Raw genomic sequence first — 24,000 nt, 5'->3', positions numbered from 1 at the left:
AACCATGAATGTGGGAGTCCAAGCCCATGAACGAAGAAGAAGAATTTGTTGTTATTGTCTTTATTTAAATTTTGTGTCACTGAAGTGTCCATACAGGGTATAAACAGGTCAATATTAGTTGTGGGGTAACAGGATCTGCTTGATCTACTTCATTATCTAATTTAAAAATAATTCACTTCGTTATGCCGAGGCTTTGTATTACTATATCCACGAGATGAGGGTGTGGTGTTAGCATGTGTATATGGTGTGATGTATGTATGTGTATACGGTGTGGTGTATGTATGTGTATATGGTGTGGTGTATGTATATGTGTATATGGTGTGGTGTATGTATATGTGTATATGGTGTGGTGTATGTATGTGTATACGGTGTGGTGTATGTATGTGTATATGGTGTGGTGTATGTGTGTGTATATGGTGTGGTGTATGTATGTGTTTATGGTGTGGTGTATGCATGTGTATGTGGTGTGGTGTATTTTTGTGTATATGGTATGGTGTATGTATGTGTATATGGTGTGGTGTATTTTTGTGTATATGGTGTGATGTATTTTTGTGTATATGGTGTGGTGTATGTATGTGTATGTGGTGTGGTGTATTTTTGTGTATATGGTGTGGTGTGTGTAGGTGTATATGGTATGATGTATGTATGTGTATATGGTGTGGTGTATTTTTGTGTATATGGTGTGATGTATGCATGTGTATATGGTGTGGTGCATGTATGTGTATATGGTGTGGTGCATGTATGTGTATATGGTGTGGTGTGTGTTGGTGTATACGGTGTGGTGTATGTATGTGTATACGGTGTGGTGTATGTATGTGTATATGGTGTGGTGTATGTATGTGTGTATGGTGTGGTGTATGTATGTGTATATGGTGTGGTGTATGTATGTGTATATGATGTATTGTATGTATTTGTATATGGTGTGGTGTATGTATGTGTTTATGGTGGTGTATATGGTGTGGCGTGTGTTGGTGTATACGGTGTGGTGTATGTATGTGTATACGGTGTTATGGTGTGGTGTATGTATGTGTGTATGGTGTGGTGTATGTATGTGTATATGGTGTGGTGTATGTATGTGTATATGGTGTGGTGTATTTTTGTGTATATGGTATGGTGTATGTATGTGTATATGGTGTGGTGTATTTTTGTGTATATGGTGTGATGTATTTTTGTGTATATGGTGTATGTGTGTGTATATGGTGTGGTGTATTTTTGTGTATATGGTATGGTGTATGTATGTGTATATGGTGTGGTGTATTTTTGTGTATATGGTGTGATGTATGCATGTGTGTATGATGTGGTGTATGTATGTGTATATGGTGTGGTGTATGTATGTGTATATGTCTTTTTCACATCTCTGTACACAGATAAAATGTGTACTTTTCAGCAGTTCTAAGAAAAATGAGGACCTACCTACCTTGATTATGCTTCCAGGTCATCTTGAAAACTATACATTTGGTAATGATTTTCGCTATATTCTGTCTTGGTTTCCTCAAATGTCCCGTGCTGTGCAAGGGTTACTGCGAGTTGTATTTTTTTTAATATTATTTCATTTCATTCTATTCCATTTGATTGATTGTTTGTGGGTTTGGGTTTTTTTCAAATCGAAAACTCACTTTAGCTCTTGTTCGAGGTGCGCAAATCAGATGAGCAAAATTATTACCACACACGGTTTAATAAATGTTTTCCACAACCAACTCCCGAGCACGTCCACTGATGATGAAAACGGAGTAAAGAAGACCGACAGATTGAAATAATCAAGAAATATACTTTAAAACCTGCGCGAAAATTGTTTGATAACAAACTCTCACATTTATGTATACTTTATGAGAAAAAACATATACAAAAAATATCGGAACAAGAAATTTTTTTTGTTTAAACATACACACACTTCCTGCTAACTATATGTTTGAGAAATCACAAAAAGAGGATTATTTCTACGGTATCATTACCATCGGCTGTTTGTTAAATATATTTTAAAGCTGGATCAATTTTCAGGAAGTACTGTAGAGCGTTAGTATTGGCTAGATTGTTGTTGCAATCAAAGCAGAAATGTCTCTTTGTTTTTGCCTCTTTCAAAGTAAAATCCGAAATTGATTCACTTATTGTTGACATCTGATCAATTCAAGATAATCTAGTTTCTAAACGATTATACAAGGAACAATCTGGCTATATTCGTAAAGATCCCAAGGGAATCATCTAAGGGAAAGCACCCGGTTGCGAGCGGGCGTCGGCAGAGACAACGAGAAGCGAGGGGTACTTGTGAGATGATCCACTTGTGTAAGGACTAATTCTTACCACAGGAGGTAGAGGCGCTAGTGTAGTTGTCGGACTTGTTGGAGTTGACGGACCTGTAGTTGACGAACCTGTTGGTGTCGTACCTGTTGTAGTTGACGAACCTGTTGGTGTCGTACCTGTTGTAGTTGACGAACCTGTTGGTGTCGTACCTGTTGTAGTTGACGAACCTGTTGTTGTCGTACCTGTTGTAATTGACGAACCTGTTGGTGTCGTACCTGTTGTAGTTGACGAACCTGTTGGTGTCGTACCTGTTGTAGTTGACGAACCTGTTGGTGTCATACCTGTTGTAGTTGACGAACCTGTTGGTGTCGTACCTGTTGTAGTTGACGAACCTGTCGGTGTCGTACCTGTTGTAGTTGACGAACCTGTTGGTGTCGTACCTGTTGTAGTTGACGAACCTGTTGGTGTCGTACCTGTTGTAGTTGACGAACCTGTTGGTGTCGTACCTGTTGTAGTTGACGAACCTGTTGGTGTCGGACCTGTTGGAGTTGGTGAACCTGTTGAAGCAGTTACGGTCGTGGGTGACGTGGGTTTAGCCGATGAGGAAGCATCAGACAGACCACACAGACCGCCAACCAATAAGAGGAAGAGAATCCCGAGGGGCGGCTTTAGCCTCTGCATCCTGTGTTCGTTTGAGATCCCAGATGTCTGTTCTTCTCCTTCTTGTGTTCTCTCACCACGACACAGGCTACGTTTTTGGCTGATATGTTTAGCACCGGTATGATAGTTTTCCTTGCTCACTGTGACTCACCGGGTGACAGCACTTCAGTTTTATGTTTTACTTGTTTGCTTTGTCTTCTCCTTCCTTCCTTCTCCTCCTTCTTCTCGCTTGTTCTTGTTTGTGTTCTTGTTCGTGTTCTTCTTGTTTTTCTTCTTCTTCTTCTTCTTCTTCTTCTTCTTCTTCTTCTTCTTCTTCTTCTTCTTCTTCTTCTTCTTCTTCTTCTTCTTCTTCTTCTTCTTCTTCTTCTTCTTCTTCTTCTTCTTCTTCTTCTTCTTCTTCTTCTTCTTCTTCTTCTTCTTCTTCTTCTTCTTCTTCTTCTTCTTCTTCTTCTTCTTCTTCTTCTTCTTCTTCTTCTGTGTTGTGGCACTCTTACGCTTGAACAAGTTAGAACTGCACAAACTTAGTGTTTTTGTTAAGTATCCCTTTACTTGTGCTCGCCTCTGTACGCAGAACTTTCACACCAAAACTGCGAAAAGTTGATAACGGTTGAGAACGCCAAGCATTCAACAAACCCCCGATTCTAAAGTGATCGCTGTCACCGTGCTACTGCTACAACATAGCAAACATTTTGCTACGTCAAAACACTCTCCAAGGGATTCACCAACACAAAATGTGCCGTAAAATGTGTCAGCTGCCAAAATCGTCAAAGATATCAATCGCTCTCATAACGTTTACAATTTTGTTTCAATGATCGGTTCATGGGATCGATCCCTTTGTGTCGGCCTCAAAAGGTGTCGAACGCATATAATGTGGAGTATCGAGTTTTTAGTGTTAATCGGTCGCACTAAAAGGGCTGATTGCCAAACTGGTGTCATCTCTAGCGTATTCAGTGCGGCGCCCTTTTGACTTTTTGTCCACACCACACTACACACCCCGACCCTTCCCCCCCCCCCCCCCCCACCAACCGCAAACTAAACGGTATCTACTCCAAACCCTTCAGTCTGTATACCCCTTTACCTCCCGTTCCCCTCAGGGGCTCCGCTCACATATGTAACTTCAGTAGGACCGACGACGCACTGCAGATTATCCCAGCCCGCTACACGTTGCGTGAAAGGAAAACAGGTCAAGTACTCGTCATAATCCCTATCGCGGCATAAATAATAAGCAGTGCGTCGTCTGTGCCGCTGAAACTGCGCAGGTATATTCTGCCCATTATCAAACGTGTCTCCTACGTCATGCTGAGGGTGTATCTCTTTTTTCAATTGTTGACTTTCTCTTTTTGAACACTGAGAGGGCTTTGTCGTAAGTGTCAAATGCTTTAAGTGCTGTTTTGTGTTCGAGTTGAACGATGACGTACGTTTCCCGCTGAATAATCTGGGTGCGTGTTAAATGTTGGACATTTCATAATGCATTTATACACGCGTTTAAATGACGGCGAAGAGTGAAAGAAGAGTTTGTGTGTGTGTGTGTGTGTGTGTTGTGGGGGGGGGGGGGGGGGGGTGGGTGGGTGCGGGAGGGGGGGGGGGGGGAAGAAGAGTCAACGCAAAATATTGGTGCTCAGAATGCCAATACAGTCAATCAATCAATCAATATGAGGCTTATATCGCGCGTATTCCGTGGGTACAAGTACAAGTGGGTTCTAAGCGTGTGGGTGTGTGTGGGTGTGTGTATGGGTTTGTGGGTGTGGGTGTGTTGGTGTGTATGTGTGGGTGTGTGTGGGTGTAAGTATGTGGGTGTGTGTGCGGGTGTGGGTGTGGGTGTGTGTGGGTGTGTGTGTGTGTCAGTGGGTGTGTGTGTGGGTGGGTGTGGGTGTGTGTGGGTGTGTGTGTGTGGATGGTTGGCTGTGTATGTCGTAAAACCGAGAGAAAAAACGCAAAACAACATTTGGATTACCTATTTTTATGTCACTGTCGTGATCTTGAAGATACAGGAACTTACTCACTAGGCATCAGAGAATATCAACAGACGCTTATGTAAAATCATTGAAGTATCTTGTTGTCAGCTAACGAAATTCATTCAAATCAGAGCCAAATTCAGCTAAGATTACTTCAATGGATCTCGCGCAAAATAACAAGGGAAGCAATACGAGTCAGATCATTCATATCGTTAGAACTGTGATTACCTCCCTTGAACCTAAACTCGTCGGTTGTTTTTTTTATGATTAAAGGTGTATTTCGTCCATGGCATATTTCTACCTAATGATGATTAGATATTGATCCAATGTAATAAATGAATTGGAGAAGATCAATCTGCTTGTGTAAAAATGTAGATATTTCAATATGTCGTGGTTGTTGTTGATTGTTTGTTTGTTTGTTTACAAGTTTCTTCTTTGTTTGTTGTTGTTGTTTTGTTTCAGAAAAGTAACACATCACTTCCTCATTGACATCTATATCCGTGCATGTCTTCAAAAGAACCCATCACTGACCTTGTTTACATGTAGTCAAGTTTTGACTAAATGTATCGGTGTGTATGTGCGTGTGTGTGTGTGTGTAGAGCGATTCAGAGAAAACTACTGGATTGGATTGGATAAGATGTATAGTCCAGTGAGGTTACCCTCACCGATCTTTATGAAATTTCACATGAGAGTTCCTGGGTATGGTATCCATGACAGGTTTTTTCATTTCTTTGATAAATGTCTTTGATGACGTCATATCCGCCTTTTTGTAAAAGTTGAGGCCGCACTGTCACGCCCTCATTTTTCGATCAAATTGATTGAAATGTTGGTCAAGCAATCTTCGACGAAGGCCGGACTTTGGTATTGCATTTCAGCTTAAAAAAAGGGAAGCAATACGATTTAGAGTATTCATATCGTTGGAACTGTGATTACCTCCCTTGAACATGAACTCGTCGGTTTTTTTTATCATGAACGTTCGTTCATTGCATATTTCTACCTAATTAAGATGGAATAATGATCCAATTTATTAAATAATTGGATGGGATCGATCTGCTTTTGTAAAAATATACGTATTTCAATATTTCGTTGTTGTTGTTGTTTGTTTGCTTGTTTATAAGTTTCTTCTTTGTTTGTTTGTTGTTGTTGTTTTTGTTGTTGTTGTTGTTGTTGTTTAGTTTCAGAAAAGTAACACATCACTTCCTCATTGACATCTGTTTTACCTCTCATCTTTCCCCAAAATGTCTGTGTACTTGTTTTTGGCAACAACCGAATGAGGAAATGGGACAACACACATGCCATGTCTTTGTTGTTTATTCATTTGTCTTGTATTTGAGCATGCACGTGAGGCAATTGAAAACATAAGCACCCAAATACACACACACACACACACACACACACACACACACACACACACACACACACACACACACACACACACACACCCATACACACATAAACTTTATGGCAATAATACTAGAAATAAATCATCATTTGTACATTTCGATTCCCAATAATAAGAATAAACATTGTTCAAAATGTTGTGTGTGGGAGGAAAAATGGTGTATAACAGAAGAAAAGAGAGTCTGTGTGTCTGTCGGTCTACTTGTCAGATCTCCTCGTCTCCATGGCTGTGAAATCATGAAAATCTTAAACAAATGATATGAGGCAGAGTGCTATTTAGAGATCTCACAAAGGGGAGTAATCGCTATAATTGCATACGACATGTGTTATAGAGTAAGTGAGAGTTATACGGAACCAATCTCCTGGCACCTGATAGAATAACAAGGATTGAAATGAACAAGCGACTTTCATCCTCAAAATGTATGTGAAATAAAGAGATACATAATATATACTTGCGATTTAGACTTGGTCGTGTGACAGACGTTTTCTTCCACACGAGATTACGTTGATGTCTAACTCAGCTTGACGGCTTCGTTATAGACATCAGTTAATCGAGTGAGGAAGAAAACTATGTCACACGACCAAGTCTGAATAGCATGTATACCTCACATCTTCAACAGAGGAGAGAACAAACACGTTTTGCGTACTCACGCTTTGAAAAGGCTGAAACATCAGCCATGATTGTCGAGAGATCTACTTGTTTGACGGAAGTGACCTAACAACTATGAATGACGTCTCGGTATGTGTTAATGACGTCACAGTCTGTATCTTTTGAAGCATCGCATTTTTATGACGTTTTTCTGTGTCTCCATGCGCGAAATGTTTGCTCGGTTTATTTGTCTTATCTGTACACAACTCTGTCCTTCTAAATTCAGACTCACATGCCTCATGAGCGAGCCACTTTCCAAAGGCAGCTAAATTCGTGTATGGAAACAGTACTGTCGACTGGGATGCCGTTTGCAGTATTCTCAGTGTTGAAGAATTTGTAAAGAGAAACAAGAAGGGCAAAGCCCATATGACTCACATGCTTGACCTTGACCTTTACATGACCTTGACCTTCAGGGTCAAGGTCAAATAACTAAACCTAGCAATGACATCATACACTAAGAACTGCTTTACACATTTTTCCTACCAAAATACATGTGGCCTTGACCCAAGGTCAAGGTCATGCAACACAAAGCTGTTAATTCAAGACATAGGAAGTACAATGGTGCTTATTGGCTCTTTCTACCATGAGATATGGTCACTTTTAGTGGTTCACTACCTTATTTTGGTCACATTTCATAAGGGTCAAAGTGACCTTGACCTTGATCATATGTGACCAAATGTGTCTCATGATGAAAGCATAACATGTGCCCCACATAATTTTTAAGTTTGAAACAGTTATCTTCCATAGTTCAGGGTCAAGGTCACTTCAAAATATGTATACAATCCAACTTTGAAGAGCTCCTGTGACCTTAACCTTGAAGCAAGGTAAACCAAACTGGTATCAAAAGATGGGGCTTACTTTGCCCTATATATCATATATATATATAAGTGAGGTATTGAATCTCAAAAACTTCAGAGAAAATGGGAAAAATGTGAAAAATAGCTGTTTTTTAGGCAACATTTATGGCCCCTGCGACCTTGACCTTGAAGCAAGGTCAAGATGCTATGTATGTTTTTTGGGGCCTTGTCATCATACACCACCTTGCCAAATTTGGTACTGATAGACTGAATAGTGTCCAAGAAATATCCAACGTTAAAGTTTTCCGGACAGACGTCCGGACGGACGGACGGACGACTCGGGTGAGTACATAGACTCACTTTTGCTTCGCATGTGGGTCAAAAACGATAACAGTGGAAGAAATTAAAGCCATGTGTGTTTTTTTCGGCTTTTTGAGGGACGATTGCGAGTTTGATTCCGTTCTTGTCATACTCGGAAACGTGTAACATACAATTTTGCACACGTTTGCTTTAGTAGCGGCAAAGAAGGAAAGCGTGAGACATATCAGTATTTAACCTTAGAGTATGTCAATATCATCTTAAATTTAAGTGTTCTGAAAAGGAGACAAACACAATTAAGTAAAACATAAAACCAACTGTTATCTTCTTAAACACCTAATCATGTACCAATACCCGCTATTACGAGTTAGTCGTGTGACAGAGAGTTTTTTTGCACACGAGACTGTAGATGTCTCACGACGGCGTAGCCGAAGTGAGACAGCAGCAGTCGAGTGTGCAAGAAAACTCTCTGTCACACGACTAACTCGTAATAGCGATTATGTCTCACAGCATAGGCATAGAAAGACAGAAATGAGTTTTTGGGGACGAAATAACAGGCACAATACAAGACTGAAAAACACAATTTCCCTTTTACATATACCCGGCCTACACACGCATGCGCGCAGAAGATAGATTCAATGCGTTTCGTGTCTTTTCTGGTTGGATGCATTCAACAAAGTATCAACCAACGTTTCTGAATCTTTCAATGAAAAAAGATAAACTTATTTTGAACCAAACAGCACATACCAACGAAAGCTGAACACACACGCGCACTAACACAGATTGAATGCAAAGCGCGAACGAACACGGAGGATTTTTGTAGGTCAGGTCGTGGGAAAGTACACCCGAAATGTTCCACAGGGGAACTGGTTGTGTTTGTATTGTTTATTTTCTCACAGTGATGTTGATTGTTTTTACAGTGCCGTTTTGAAAGAATATTTTCCGAATTTGGGGCACACTTTTGACTTTTGGTTCGTTTATCTCGTCGAAGTAACATTCGAGTGTTTCTAAATCAAAACCTTCCAACACCGCTGGTGCAGATTAGACCTGCCTGACTGTCTGCGTGCGTGTTAGAGCTGAAGACGAAGCCTCAATCGCCAAAGCGTCACCTATCTGTAGGTCCTGAGCATCGGATGTACGTTGATACGTGGTGAGATCCGCATGGAACTGTCTATGCAACTTTTCCTAGTCACAGGTGTAAGGTTCGATCTTTTCTTTGAAATTTCGTCCTCTGTGTACGTAGCAACGCGTTTCGCCATTTTCGGGTTTCGTTGCAGACGACGATAGTGAAAGTAGTACCTATTGTTTTGTTTTGACCTTTCGTATTCAGGGTTCTTAATTGAAGCGTGTCGTGTAAGTGGAAAGTTGACGAAGCTTTTGAAAACAGAAATTGCATGAAGAAGAAAATGTGGCTTTCATTTATATACAGGAGAACGGGGTTGGTGTTATTCTTTTTCCGTCTAACACTTAGTACACAGATAAAACGTGATTGACTGACCAAGGCCTGTTGGCACACTATTCAGAATGCACAACAAAATGTAACAACGCTTTGATACCCATTTTTCTACGTTCGTGATCACTTGAAATGAATACTGAAAACATAAGTGTTTGAGGTAGTGACTGAATGTATGTGAAGGTAAAAATTTTCAGAAATAAATGCATAATCAAAATAATTGATTTCGGCATCAAAGCGTGTAACATACAATCTTGCACACGTTTGCTTTAGTAGTGGCAAAGAAGGAATGCGTGTGACATAACAAATGAACACTCCATTTTCTCAATTCAAAGAACACGTATAGAGAAAGACGTTAAACCAATCATTGGAATCTTTAGAAATTGATCAAATGTATGATATCCACAATGTTTATTTTTCGGGACCCCTCCTCGGGAGCAGAAATTCACGCAGCTGCCTTCCGTCTTCATGCCATGTTGGCGTAGATAACGGACGGTTGTTTCTTTCTGGTACTTGTATCTGAGAACAGAAAAACACTGTGAGCGTTCGTGAGACAAATAGATAGATAGATAGATAGATAGATAGATAGATAGATAGATAGATAGATAGATAGATAGATAGATAGATAGATAGATAGATAGATAGATAGATAGATAGATAGATAGATAGTTACAATTCCGCTGGGCTATTAGAAACCGCCTGGCAGCTCGCCCGGCTGGCCAGTAAAAATGTCTGCGGTTTGTGGTTGTACTTTCGAACACTGCAGATGCAGGAACTTCTGTCGTCTGCAAAATCATCGCCATGTTCTAATAAAAACAAAAATTAGGCGTGTGCGTGTCACCGCTGTTGTGTAAAGAAACCTAACATTCGTAGTTTGTTGTGTGGTTTGTACCGTGCCGGCGAAATTTCCGGCCGGCTAGTGGCTTTCTGTTCAAGTGGGCGTCTTCAATCTTGGCACGGAGAGTGTGACATTTTGTAATTTAAAGTTGGATTGTCACAAAAATTGGCATAGTAGTCCGTTGTTCTTAATTAAACTGAAACACATACTTTTCAAGAGAAAAAAGCAATATTTTTGGCAGTTAAAAGTCCGTTAAATCTCATTTTTAAGCCGATTTTTGTGAAATTTGGTTAGTAGGTCTGTTGTTTCTAACTGAATATCATAACATACTTTTCAAGACAAAAACCAAAGTTTTGGCAGTTTGAAAAACCGTTAAACCCCATTTTTTCACCGATCTTAGTGAAATTTTGTAGGTAGATCTGTTGTCCCTAACTAAATTTCAATTCAAACTTTTGATGAAGAAAAGTAAACTTTTGTCCGTTAAAAATAGTTAAGGTTTCATATCGATATTTTTCTTTGATTTTGACGATGTTTGTTTGATAGGACCACAAACCCTGACTGAATTTAGATATACACCTAAACCTTTGCCGTGCTTCCTGGGTTCACCTGTACCCAGAGACACACTAAAATCATTGTAACTCTGGAACCATTAAAGGTATCGTTTTGAAATTTTAAGTATCTCTCACACACCTAATTTGCTCTCTGTCTGCAAATGTTTAGTGTGTACATGACAAAACATTAAAATTAATTGATTATGTTAATTAACATAAACACTACCGATTGCGCGGGTTCACACAAACCCATACTTTTAAAGAGTAGTAGTGATTGTAACTATCCCTCTGCCGACGGCGCGGGTTCTGCTACACCCATAATTACCAAAGCGGCGGAACAGTGTCTGTCTGCCTGTTTGTCTCCAAGAGACTGTCTGTCTCTCTGTCTGTCTGTCCGTATCTCTCTGTCTGTATGTCTGTTGTCAGTTGCTCTGTCTGTCTGTCTGTCTGTCTGTCTATCTGTCTATCCGTCTATCTGTCTATCCGTCTATCTGACTGTCTGTCTATCTGAATGTCTCTCTCTCTCTGTCTCTCTCTCTCTCTCTCTCTCTCTCTGTCTGTCTCTGTCTCTCTCTCTCTCTCTCTGTCTCTCTCTCTCTCTGTTTCTCTCTGTCTGTCTCTCTCTCTCTGTCTCTCTCTGTCTGTCTCTCTCTCTCTCTCTCTTAGTCTCTCTCTCTGTCTCTCTCTCTTAGTCTCTCTCTCTGTGTCTCTTTCTTAGTCTCTTTCCCTGTCTCTCTTTCTTAGTCTCTCTCTCTCTCTTTCTTAGTCTCTCTCTCTCTTTCTTAGTCTCTCTCTCTCTCTTTCTTAGTCTCTCTCTCTCTTTCTTAGTCTCTCTCTTTCTTAGTCTCTCTCTCTCTCTTTCTTAGTCTCTCTCTCTCTCTCTCTTTCTTGGTCTCTCAGTCTCTCTCAGTCTCTCTCAGTCTCTCCCTCCCCCTCTCCCTCCCCCTTTCCCTCCCCTGCAAGAAGTCGGTGAAGGGAGAAACTCGATGCACCCACTGAAGTAGCCCTGAACCCACCCCGTCGTTAGAGAAATAAACGGTAAAAACCCTCTTTCAAATGTATGGGTTCAGACAAACCCGCATCGTCGGGCGTGTGTAGTCAAAAGCGGCATCCGGCAAAGGTTAAGAAGAAAAACAAACTTTTGTCAGTTAAAACCCGTTATATCTCATTTCTGCACCGATTGTGGTCATCAGACGTTGAGGTTAAGCAGACTGATATTTATAGCCTACTTCAACAGGATCAAGCCTGGTACAGGTTCACAGCCACAGGCCGAATACCTGAGTGTACCGGCTGAATAACAGTGTACGGGCCGAACAGAAATATGTACGGATGACGTCACGACGAAATTACGTATTGTAATGACGTTCAGCGTTCCATTTCGTCATTTTGAAGAATAAATTGCATTGAATTTGCTTGTCAAAACCAGTAGCCATTTGGTGTGTACATCTATTTTGAGTTTTGAACAAAATTCAAACAAGCCTTGCAGCATTTCGATTATATATTTTTTTTTATTGATTTTACTGAATTTTAAATCGATTTTGTCATTCAAAATTCACTGTTTGGAGAGTAACATGCTTGTGGTGTGTTCTCAGGAGTGTTTTTTCCAAAGTCAAATGTCTCTTGAATCTTTGGGGTATGGCAACATAATGATTTCATAAGAGACATCCATAGTGTGATTCGACTTGCTATTCACAGCACAAAGAAGCCAGTGAAAATGTGAGTTCTTGAGACCATTTGTTATTGAATATGTTAGTGTATGTGCTTTGCTGGCCTTAGATGATTCTACTCTCATATTTTCTTGAAAAATGGATGTACGCGACCGACTTTTTACCGTGCCTGTTTAGGCGAAATGCCTTGTCATTTATCAACTTTGCTTAGCATCATTTAACTTTCATCCTTTGTGGTATTTTCAACACCTGTATCGCATTTGAAAACTGTGTAATTTTAAAAAAACGAGCACTTCAAAGTTGCGTGTTGACCGATGTCACACATTTCGTCGCCATTTTGACTCGCTCATCGGATTACAAAAATATATTATAAATTCACAAGAACAGATTTTTGTAATATTGAGCGTTCATTTTATTAGTAAAATGCCTCAGAAGGCAAATGAATAACATTTGGTTCTGTCATATTTGCAGCAATGTGTCCAAACACATCCCCAAAGTTGTACACCTATCAATTTTTGGTGTGTGCACAGTATCAGAGACGCCCACTGAAAGTTACTCGCCAGGCTGGCGAGTTACAATTTTGAGATTTGTCCATCCCTGAAGACGAATTCTGAAAATAACTCTGTCAGTTTTTTTTGGTTTTTTTTAAAGAGTGAATGTCCTTGCTTTTCACTCAGACAAACAGGGGCCAATCACTAGCGAGGGATGTGTCGTTAAACACGTGGATAGGTGCACGTGTGAAGTTTATTTGTCAGAGGAAAAAACAAGGGTATTCACTATTTCACAACCCAAACAAACCCAACAGAGTTATTTCCCTCGTCGCGATATAACCTTCGTGGTTGAAAACGACGTTAAACACCAAATAAAGAAAGAAAGAGTTATTTCCGAAAATCGTCTAATAACAACACATGAATTAAGTCATTTACTTTCATAATTTGAGCTTGGCGCGGCCCGGCCGTTCTGCTGTGAGCGCATATGTATGTAGCTGAGTTCTGTCCCTTGATTCTCTTGGGCTCGACAGTCGTAGGCGGATACCCTTAGATCCCAACCTGTATCATAGAGCAAAAGGTGTTTATCGGGTGATGCTATTATATTTACTTTTTTTACATCTAGTCAAGTTTTGACATTGACGGGGAATCGAGACGAGGGTGGTGGTGGTGGTGTGTGTGTGTGTGTGTGTGTGTGTCTGTGTGTGTGTGTGTGTGTGTATGTGTGTATGTGTGTGTGCCATGTGTGTGTGTGTGTGTGTGTGTGTGTGTGTGTGTGTGTGTGTGTGTGTAGAGCGGTTTTAGAGAAAACTACTGGACCGATCTTCATGAAATGTCACATGAGAGTTCCTGGGTATAATATCCCCAGACTCTTTATTTTATTTTTTGTATAAATAACTCTGATGACGTCATATCCGTTTTTGTGAAAGTTGAAAAAGCACCTCTTTTTTCAATCAAATTGATTGAAATGTTGGTCAAGCAATCTACGACGAAGCCCGGACTACGTGATTGCATTTCAGCTCGGCAGCGTAAATATTACTACTATTAGTGAATTAGTTTGCTCATTAAATTTGTCATTAAAATCGATTGTTCGCAAACAGATTTAATATTGATTGCATCGTATTCTTCATTAAATTCTGAAGCTAAAAATATTACATGTGTCATGTTTACTCTTTAAATGTGATCACAATGATCGAAAATAGCTTAATTAGTGCTACGATTAAAATTTAGGAAATCACAGAGGATAAAAGCCGCTTGTTCATTTCAATGCTTGTTATTCTCTCAGGTGCCAGGAGAAAGGTTCCGTACAACTCTCGCTTACTCCATTACACATGCATGTCGTATGCATAAAGAGCGATTACTTCTCTTTGGTTATTTGATATCTTAACAACGCTCTGTCTCATTTCGTTTAAGATTCTTAAGAAATCAATCCACACATGATTGCATCTTATTCCTTATTATACCCTGATTCCAAAAACATACAGATATTATAATTATGTTGTAATAAAAACAAGCTCAGAAAGTTAAAAAAAAAAATAGCGCGCTTTCCTGCTTACCGTAATATGCTATTACGCTACACTTGCTAGTCAATTTCACTTCGTGTTGCACGGGGAAAGTGATCGATTTCCTTGCTGCCGGGATTGAAGAAGCTGTTACGTCTTGGTGAAAAAATGCAGTGCGTTCAGTTTCATTCTGTGAGTTCGACAACTGGACTAAATGTAGTAATTTCGCCTTTCGCGACTTGTTTTAGTAATACTGTAGTTAGAATATGCTAGACTTTTTTTTTTAGATTGACAGTATTCAAATCCAAGTCACATCCTTTGGTTTCCTTGTTACGCGAGTGATGTACGTGTAATTTACTGAACGTAGACAAACAAAATGTGCAAGTATTTCTGATGCTTCATCTGAAGGCCACAAATATAAACTTGGCCAAAACATTATTGCAACAAATTTCAAACCCAAATTAAAGCATTAATCCCCGTGTCATTTTATTAGCACTTTATATGCCAGAGAAGGCCGTTCACTTAACCTTCAGGATCACCATTTGGATTAAATATTTATTTTACAGGGATCACGTGACCGCCGCTCAAGTAAGGGTACCCTTAAAATCGAACAGACAAAAACGGAAGAGCCGAATGAAAAATCGACAACAAATCACAATAGGCAAAACATTGCAACTTTGACATACGCGAAGAAAGTCAAACCAATGATCTACCCTGAACAGATTGTTTTGTTTTGCTACCTTGTGTATTTCGCGTGCTATGCTATTCCTACTGATGCAGGTGTCGATCGCAAGAGCGGTCAAAAACGGGACTTTTTGCATCATCTTTTAGGGGTATCATGCCAAAAAGTCTGCACTTTAGCAATGACTTGGTGGATTGCTTTGAAACTTTCAGAATATTTTACCAACATACTAGAGATACTTCTGGCGAAATGATGGATTGTTACAGGTGTTTGTTAAAATGTTGTGCAATTTTTTCAAATAAGTTGTTAATCTCGACGTAGGACTGTTCCCTTGGGTCCAAAAATGTATGACTTTGCATGTCTTTAGAAAAATGATTGATACACACACTGCTAACGTTTTATGTGCGCGTAAGCACTGATGCAAATTTTCTGGACCAGTAAACACGCTACATATTTAAGCGATGATTCTGGTGCCACAGCGATGCCCAGCCAAGCATGACCCTAGGATGTTTTAAGAGACACTCAGCGATAACAGCTGTAAGCGCGAAACAGCGTGAACGTTCCATTTTTCCCTCATGTGTTTGCATGACTAGCAAATTAACGCCAGCAGCTACACGCAAATGAAACTTAGATAGAATCTGTATCAATCATTTATCTGTAGATATGCAAAGTCATGAATTTTTTGGACACAAGTGAACAATCCTGACAAGTTTAACAACATTTTCCGAAACATTGCGTCACATCTGGATAAATAACCGTAACGATCCAAACTTTTGCACGAAGTATCTCTAGTATGTTGGTAAAATATTCTGAAAGTTTCAAAGCAGTCCACCAAGTCATTGCTAAAATGTAGCGCTTTTTGACATGATACCCCTAAAAATTGACGTAAAACGTTCCGACTTTGACCGCTCTTGCGATCGACACCTGCATCAGTAGGAATAGCATAGCACGCGAAATACACAAGGTAGCAAAACAAAATAATCTGTTCAGGGTAGATAATTCGTTGGACTTTCTTCTCGTATGTAAAAGTTGCAAATATTTCACAACCCATACAAACCTACGAGTTATTTCTGAAAATCATCTGTTGACAACAACAAGATATTTACTTTCATAATTAGCCGGCCGGCCACTCTGGTGTGAGCGCACAACTGTGTCGTTGAGTTCTGTCTCCTGATTCTGTAGGGCTCGACCGTCGTAGTCGGACCCCGTCGGACCCCCACCTGTATCAAAGAGCAAAGTTTTTTGTTTTAATGTTGTCACCACTTCGTGCTTTGACCAAAGGTAACATGGGTAGGGTAATTCTCACTATTTCCGTGAAAAAAATGGACAGACACGTCACGGAAACTCACAATTGACCATACACTTTTAATTAAACTACCTAACATATAATTATTTAACATATGCCAGCATTACCATCCTAAGGTTTCTACATGGCGGAACTTGTGCAAGACCAAGTGCGCACGGAAAAGATCCTGTAATCCATGTCAGAGTTCGGTGGGTTATAGAAACACGAAAATACCCAGCATGCTTCCTCCAAAAGCGGCGTATGGCTGTCTAAATGGCGGGGTAAAAACGGTCATACACGTAAAATTCCACTCGTGCAAAAACACGAGTGTACGTGGGAGTTTCAACCCATGAACGCAGAAGAAGAAGAAGAAAGGGACAATAAAGGACACCTATCGCAATCTGCTACATTAATTCAGCGTACAATTCGCGCTTTGCACACAAAGCAGTCAGACTGTCAATGTTGGTATGTGTCTGAGTGGAGGTATGTTCTTATTCCAAGTAAACGCCTGATATGTGGTGGTGAACACGATGTATGCGGTGCCTTTTAGAGCGGAATCCCTCCTTTTTATATTTAGTTTTGACTAAATATTTTAACATCGAGGGGGAATCGAAACGAGGGTCGTGGTGTATGTGCGTGTGTCTGTGTGTCTGTGTGTGTGTGTGTGTGTGTGTGTGTGTGTGTAGAGCGATTCAGACTAAACTACTGGACCGATCTTTATGAAATTTGACATGAGAGTTCCTGGGTATGAAATCCCCGAACATTTTTTTCATTTTTTTGATAAATGTCTTTGATGACGTCATATCCGGCTTTTCGTGAAAGTTGAGGCGGCACTGTCACGCCCTCATTTTTCAACCAAATTGGTTGAAATTTTGGTCAAGTAATCTTCGACAAAGCCCGGACTTCGGTATTGCATTTCAGCTTGGTGGCTTAAAAATTAATTAATGACTTTGGTCATTAAAAATCTGAAAATTGTAAAAAAAAATAAAAATTTATAAAACGATCCAAATTTACGTTTATCTTATTCTCCATCATTTGCTGATTCCAAAAACATATAAATATGTTATATTCGGATTAAAAACAAGCTCTGAAAATTAAATATATAAAAATTATTATCAAAATTAAATTGTCGAAATCAATTTAAAAACACTTTCATCTTATTCCTTGTCGGTTCCTGATTCCAAAAACATATAGATATGATATGTTTGGATTAAAAACACGCTCAGAAAGTTAAAACAAAGAGAGGTACAGAAAAGCGTGCTATCCTTCTTAGCGCAACTACTACCCCGCTCTTCTTGTCAATTTCACTGCCTTTGCCATGAGCGGTGGACTGACGATGCTACGAGTATACGGTCTTGCTGAAAAATGGCAGCTACTTGACTAAATATTGTATTTTCGCCTTACGCGACTTGTTAGACCTCAAAATGACGGGCGCTGTGGCGGGGTGGTAAGACGTCGGCCTTCTAATCGGGAGGTCGTGAGTTCGAATCCCGGTCGCTGCCGCCTGGTGGGTTAAGAGTGGAGATTTTTCCTATCTCCCAGGGCAACTTATGTGCAGACCTGCTAGTGGCGTATCCCCCTTCGTGTGTACTCGCAAGCACAAGACCAAGTGCGCACGGAAAAGTTCCTTTAATCCATGTCAGAGTTCGGTGGGTTATGGAAACACGAACATACCCAGCATGCCTACTAAACGAAAGCGGAGTGAAGCTGACTATGCTCTCAGAGTATAGTGTGGGGAACCCAAATGGGCAAACGAGCTCAAAATATCTGATAAATAAGGTCATAAAATAGAGGGAGTGAGGATAAATCTGGAGAGAGAAAAAATGCCGTATAATCCCATAGCCACAAACATTTCACGAAATAGTGTCAGACCCTATACTCATTATCTTTTATAATGTTCAATTTGTTATAATTACGTGAGGATGAAGGTCGCTTGTTTATTGTAATGCTTGTTTTTCTGACAGATGCCAGGAGACTGGTTCCACATAAATTAACTCTAACTTAATTAATCTTATTGCACATGTCCATATTTAGAAGAATTCGTTTCTTATGGGATAGTTTAGCAATGGACATGAAATCAAATTCAACAACAGAATTATTCTCGCTGTGCACAGAAACAAGCCAGGCCATCACATTTTGGTATGTGCTCGACGGGCGAAGTGGCGCAGTGGTAAGACGTCGACCTCCTAATCGGGAGGTCGTGAGTTCTAATCCCGGTCGCTGCTGCCTGGTGGGTTAAGAGTGGAGATGTTTCCAATCTCCCAGGTCAACTTATGTGCAGACCTGCTAGTGACTTAACCCCCTTCGTGTGTACACGCAAGCACAAGACCAAGTGCGCACGGAAAAGATCCTGTAATCCATGTCGGAGTTCGGTGGGTTATGGAAACACGAACATACCCAGCATGCCTACCCAACAAAAGCGGAGTGAAGCTGACTATGCTCTCAGAGAATAGTGTGGGGAACCCAAATGGGCAAACAAGCTCACACGTCACCAGAATTTCTGGAACGCTGAAGAAGAAGAAGGTATGTGGTCAAGGCAAAGTCTGTGGTGCCTGACTTGATGGGTTCGTCGAAAAAAGGGTTCTACTGTAAGTTATACTCACCACATCGTGAACGAAGCTGACGACAACACAAGACCAGCATCACCACAATCAGCACTAGACCAAGCATGGCTCCCGCACCAATACTCACACCTTCCAAAAATGAGGGACTCTTTTTGGGTGATGGCGTTGTTGTTTCTGCTGCTGTTGGGTCTGATAAAAACAAAACAATGTGATACCTTTTTTCAAATTAATTGACATTATGGTCAAGCAATCTTCGACGAATTTTGGACTTTGGTAATGCACTTAAGATTTTACCTCCATTTTTCTCTGTAATGATTATTATTAATTTATGTTGCTGTTTTGGTCGTGTTGTTGTTGTGTTGGTTGTGGTTTGACTTTGTTGCAGGGATCGCGTTTACGCACGATTTTTGCGTATTTGACGCATTTTAAAAGTCGCTGACGCGTTTTTTTCGCCGCGCCGCGTAAGCCATACGCAAACATATTGTAACTTTTTCTTGTCTTCACGCAGCGCTTTTGCTCTGACTTAATAATCACCCGATCCTGAAACTGACTATAGGGCTCGAGAAGTGACGACACACATGAAATCTGCGCGTCAAAACTAAAGTCCGTTTCTTTTTGCATCGAAGTATCGCAAACGAACGTAACGAGGGTATTACCAGATAATGTCTTGTCGGATAATGAAACAGACATTAGCTGCTCTCCCATCTCGCGCTTCCAAAAGGCGGAAAGTGTGTCTAGTCGTATTAGAGCGGGAAACAAACTCGCAAGGCCCGAAGATTGGAGACAGCAGGGGTGTTATTCGACAGGCGTGCGCGGAGTTCGACAGGAAAACTCGCTGTATTTAGGTAAGGAGTGTCTTTAAGTCTTTCGTGCGTGTTTTGTTTGTGTCTGTGCGTGTTTTCGTAGTACGCAAAAATATTGGTCCGTGACGCGTTTTTTTCGTTTCGTTGCGTATGACTTACGCGTTTTTTAAAAAGCTAGCGCGATCCCTGTTGTTGGGATAGGTGAATTCTAAAGGTAAATTTGCAGGTATTTATCGCAGGATGCGAACTCCCTGGCAAAAATACGAAAATATATCACAACCTTGATCATCCTGAACTCAGGTCAAAATTAGTTCGGCTCGTTCTCTCCCTGATGCCTTGAGTTTCCTTGTCTGGCAAGGAAACCGATTTGTTTTACATATTTAGAGCTTTTTGTAATGTATTATTGATATAAGCAGATTCGCGATCGTCGATAATGATTTTTCATGATGTTTTGTAATTTTTAAATTACAAAGGAATTGATATGTAAGACAGTTTCAAGCGAGCTATTTTTCGCGGCTGTATTTACTGTGCAAACAACTCTAAATATGGCAAAAGTGTCACGTGATAATCAACCGTTTGGTTTCGGCGCTCACTGGAGCAGACGACTTTTTCTGTAACCAGTTGACAGTGATGAAACCATATATTACGGTCTCCTTCCGGCAGCAGTCCCAAACTTTCGACTTGTTTTGACCTTAGAACGATGTCTTTATCATAACTGTGAAGAACAGAACGGAGATCACTGTCGAAGTCGGCCAATCTGCAATCATTTTCGTCTCGCGAACACTGATCTCAAATTTAGATCAGTGCTCGCGAAAAACATATGGGAGATAACTCTGTATTCTTATTTTGATAGATTCGCGTAGGACTGTAGCGTCCGGTCAGAGAGACAACTGGCAATAGCCGTGGAGCGATGCTTATCAGAATGAACCTTGATGTGATTAACTGCGTATAGAAGATATTTTATAATCAATTGAACATGTGACATTACGAAATATTTGTGTGAACAAACTGAAAAGTGGATGGGCCTTCTGCTTGAATATTTCTAACAGTACTTACAGTTATGGCTTACTTACAAAATTAATCACTTCTACCTTGCATGAGTCGTTATCAAAGATAGAACTTTGTGGAAAGCTGCAGGAGATAGTCGACAAATTGAACATGCTGCGGTCTACCTTGTTGATGGTTAACGTATAACTTGAATCAGCAGTATTCCATGTTAAATTAACTTCAGAATCACGTGTGCATTTAGTGTAATCGAAATATAACATATGCATATATTTTTGGAATCAGAAAATGACGAGAAATAAGATGAAATTGTTTTTGGATCGTTTAAAAAAAATGTAATGACAAGTTTCCGATTTTTAATTACCAAATTCATTAATTATTTTTAAGCCACCAAGCTGAAATGCAATACCAAAATCCGGCCTTCGTCGAAGATTGCTTGGCCAAAATTTAAATCAATTTGATTGAAAAATGAGGGTGTGACAGTGCCACCTCAACTTTTACAAAAGGCCGGATATGACGTCATCAAAGACATTTATCGAAAAAAAAGAAGAAAAAAAACGTCCGGGGATATCATTCCCAGGAACTCTCATGTCAATTTTCATAAAAGTCAGTCCAGTAGTTTGGTCTGAATCGCTCTACACACACACACACACACACACACACACACACACACACACACATACACCACGACCCTCGTCTCGATTCCCCCTCTATGTTAAAACATTTAGTCAAAACTTGACTAAATGTAAAAAGGAAAATGGAGCAATCTGTTCGATTATATTTTCTTTATTTTCAATTTTTTTTCTTTTTTTTTCATTTAAAAAAATGTTAGGCTATGGGGACCCCTCCCCTAAGGTTCCGGACCCCCCCCCCCCCCCCCCCCGGATCCACCCCTGACCTACTCCCTCATTTGAACAAGAATACTATTACCTTACTACCGGACGTACACAATGGATGCCACACTCCCTCCAGGGGGTAATTCCCGTTACAACTACGTCTCAGTTGCAGTATTTTTGAAGTGTGACAAAAAGAAGTAGAACTATATCAACAAGTATATATAGGCACTATTGATACAAGGCACGCGTGTCATTATCACTACCTCTCATTTGCACTAGATGTGGATATCACCTTTTCATATCCAATATTGGCTATCACTATGTGTCAGTAGCACTAATATTCATACAAACCCTGCAGACACAGACACACACACACACACACACACACACAAACACACATACATACACACACACACACACACACAGACACACACACACACACACACACACACACACACACCCCACCCCCCTACTGCATACTCTCTCTCCCACCTCCCCCCCTTTCTCTTTCACTCTATTCCTCTATCTCTCTCTAACTTGACTACACAACGCAACTCTGATAAACCATGAATGGTTCATATGTCTGTTTAATTCCTGTTCCTGTCTCTCCTCACCAACCAAGATACAAGGCCGGGCGGCCACACCACAAGTACTCGTGCAGTTCTGCATCATGCTGTCTCCATGATATAACAGAGCACAAAACAAATTCTCCTCTCTCAAAAAAATCGCAAACGCTAACATGTCAGGGACGAAGCGTGGGCCAGGAATCAAAACAAAGCTAGTGTTGGAGAAGGAAACACGGGGAAATAATTGTCCCGCAGCAACACACGTACAGTACAGATCCACTTTAAATTTGAATAACTGTGTAATAAGGTGTTCCAGGTGTATGATGTCATAGTTTTAACCCCAAAACCAAACTATACAGCTCTTGGGAGAATAAGAGACAGTTTTTGACCCATTAGGTTCATGTATAAACCTACAATGTGTGTTTTCTTTTGCGCTGACTGGTATCCATTCCCTGCGCTGAGCGTTACCCACTCGATTATGATGCCTGGCGCTGATTCGTACCACCACTTTTCTCCAGTGATCAGTTTTGAACGATAATTATGCTCCTATCCTTCCAACGTCGGCGTCAACGTTGTAGTACAGCAGCGAGAGGACGTCGTACAAGCTATTGTAAACGATGTTTCCCGCACAGGCCCCCAAAAAACGTTGTAATAATATAAGATGTTTGATGGGTTGTTGACAGACCAGCTTTTTTTTCGTCCGAGGGGGAGCATATCGTCTTTTGTTTCATATTTTTTTACCAAGGCCGAAGGCCGCGGTCAATAAATATGAAACAAAAGTCGATATGCCCCCCGAGGACCGACAAAAAAAGCTGGTCTGACAACAAACCACCAAACATCGTTTTTGTCATCATTTTGGTAGTGAGAAAATAAGATAACAATCAACACAGGGAGCCATGCTTTGAAACACGGGTACCGTGCTGATAACCACACGAGTTCCGTGCGGATAACCACTGGCAATCAAAGCTGGCGTGTGAAAGCAACTTTCTGTATTTTTGAGTTCATAAAATGTTGGGATGAATATGTCAGGTTTGAGGATGCACAGTTCTGTTTGTTCATCTCGGTATTCCACTCCCTCGGCTTTCAGTTGTGAGTATTAAGCTTAGTAATCGAATGTGGAAGCTACGTTGGGTCAAAGGTCACAGAAGATTTGCGTCGTGCAGCGAAGGAAAGAATCGCGATCTTGTTTCCGACTCAGTACCTCTTTGTTTTTCATTAGACCTGTCAATCTGCTAGCTCGGCTTTGTGAGATGTTTGCATATCTTGTTGCTATTTTCTTTGCTTTTATCATTATTTCTTATTTGTGCTTCGTTTATCGATACAACGTCTTGTGCACGGGTCAAAATGTGTGTGTCAGGGGTCAATTGGTTTGACTTGAACTTGACGTTCGTGTTTCTCACACAAAGATACACGCACTCCATGACTTTGTAAGAAGACATAACATATCGGTAGGTTTGATTTGTTTGTGACGAATTTATTGAAGTAGTTTTGGTTTTTTGTTTACTTTTGCCAGTTTGCCAGTTGGTTTTTGGAACTTTGCAAAGCAGTGTCGTGTCGTCTGTTTAGGTCTGGGGAAACGCCAATGAAAAGAGCCGAAGAATCCTCGAGCGTTTCTATTGGGTTTACTTTTGATTATCCATGTAATAGGGCTTCTTGCAACTATGGTAACCGGGGATTTATTCCCCGGGGAACATGAAATTTATTTCCCAGGTGCTTGTGAATGAAAACTCGTGAAAATGATG

General features: G+C 40.5%; 2 protein-coding genes across 3 annotated transcripts in view; both read right to left on the bottom strand.

Moving 5' to 3' along the window:
• Window positions 1-3,817, bottom strand: part of LOC138979740 (uncharacterized) — a 64,487-nt gene extending 60,670 nt beyond the window's left edge. The window contains exon 1 of one of the 2 annotated variants that reach the window (XM_070352481.1): window positions 2,299-3,817. In XM_070352481.1, the coding sequence (XP_070208582.1) occupies window positions 2,299-2,919 (621 nt within the window). In that variant the 5' untranslated portion in view covers window positions 2,920-3,817. The remainder of the gene's footprint in view (window positions 1-2,298) is intronic. The other variant, XM_070352482.1, reaches the window with a different exon arrangement.
• A 2,556-nt stretch (window positions 3,818-6,373) lies between these two features.
• On the bottom strand, window positions 6,374-19,237 carry LOC138979739 (uncharacterized; the record flags this gene model as incomplete). Its single annotated transcript, XM_070352480.1, is given in 4 exon segments — window positions 6,374-9,990; window positions 13,454-13,576; window positions 16,306-16,419; window positions 19,088-19,237. Coding segments are annotated over 4 exon segments (440 nt in total), but the record flags the coding sequence as incomplete, so codon positions are not given.
• Window positions 19,238-24,000: the final 4,763 nt, after the last annotated feature.

Source organism: Littorina saxatilis, linkage group LG11 (genome assembly GCF_037325665.1).
Source record: "Littorina saxatilis isolate snail1 linkage group LG11, US_GU_Lsax_2.0, whole genome shotgun sequence".
In the NCBI taxonomy this organism is placed as follows: Eukaryota; Metazoa; Mollusca; class Gastropoda; order Littorinimorpha; family Littorinidae; genus Littorina; species Littorina saxatilis.
This window is presented reverse-complemented; position numbering and strand designations above follow the sequence as displayed.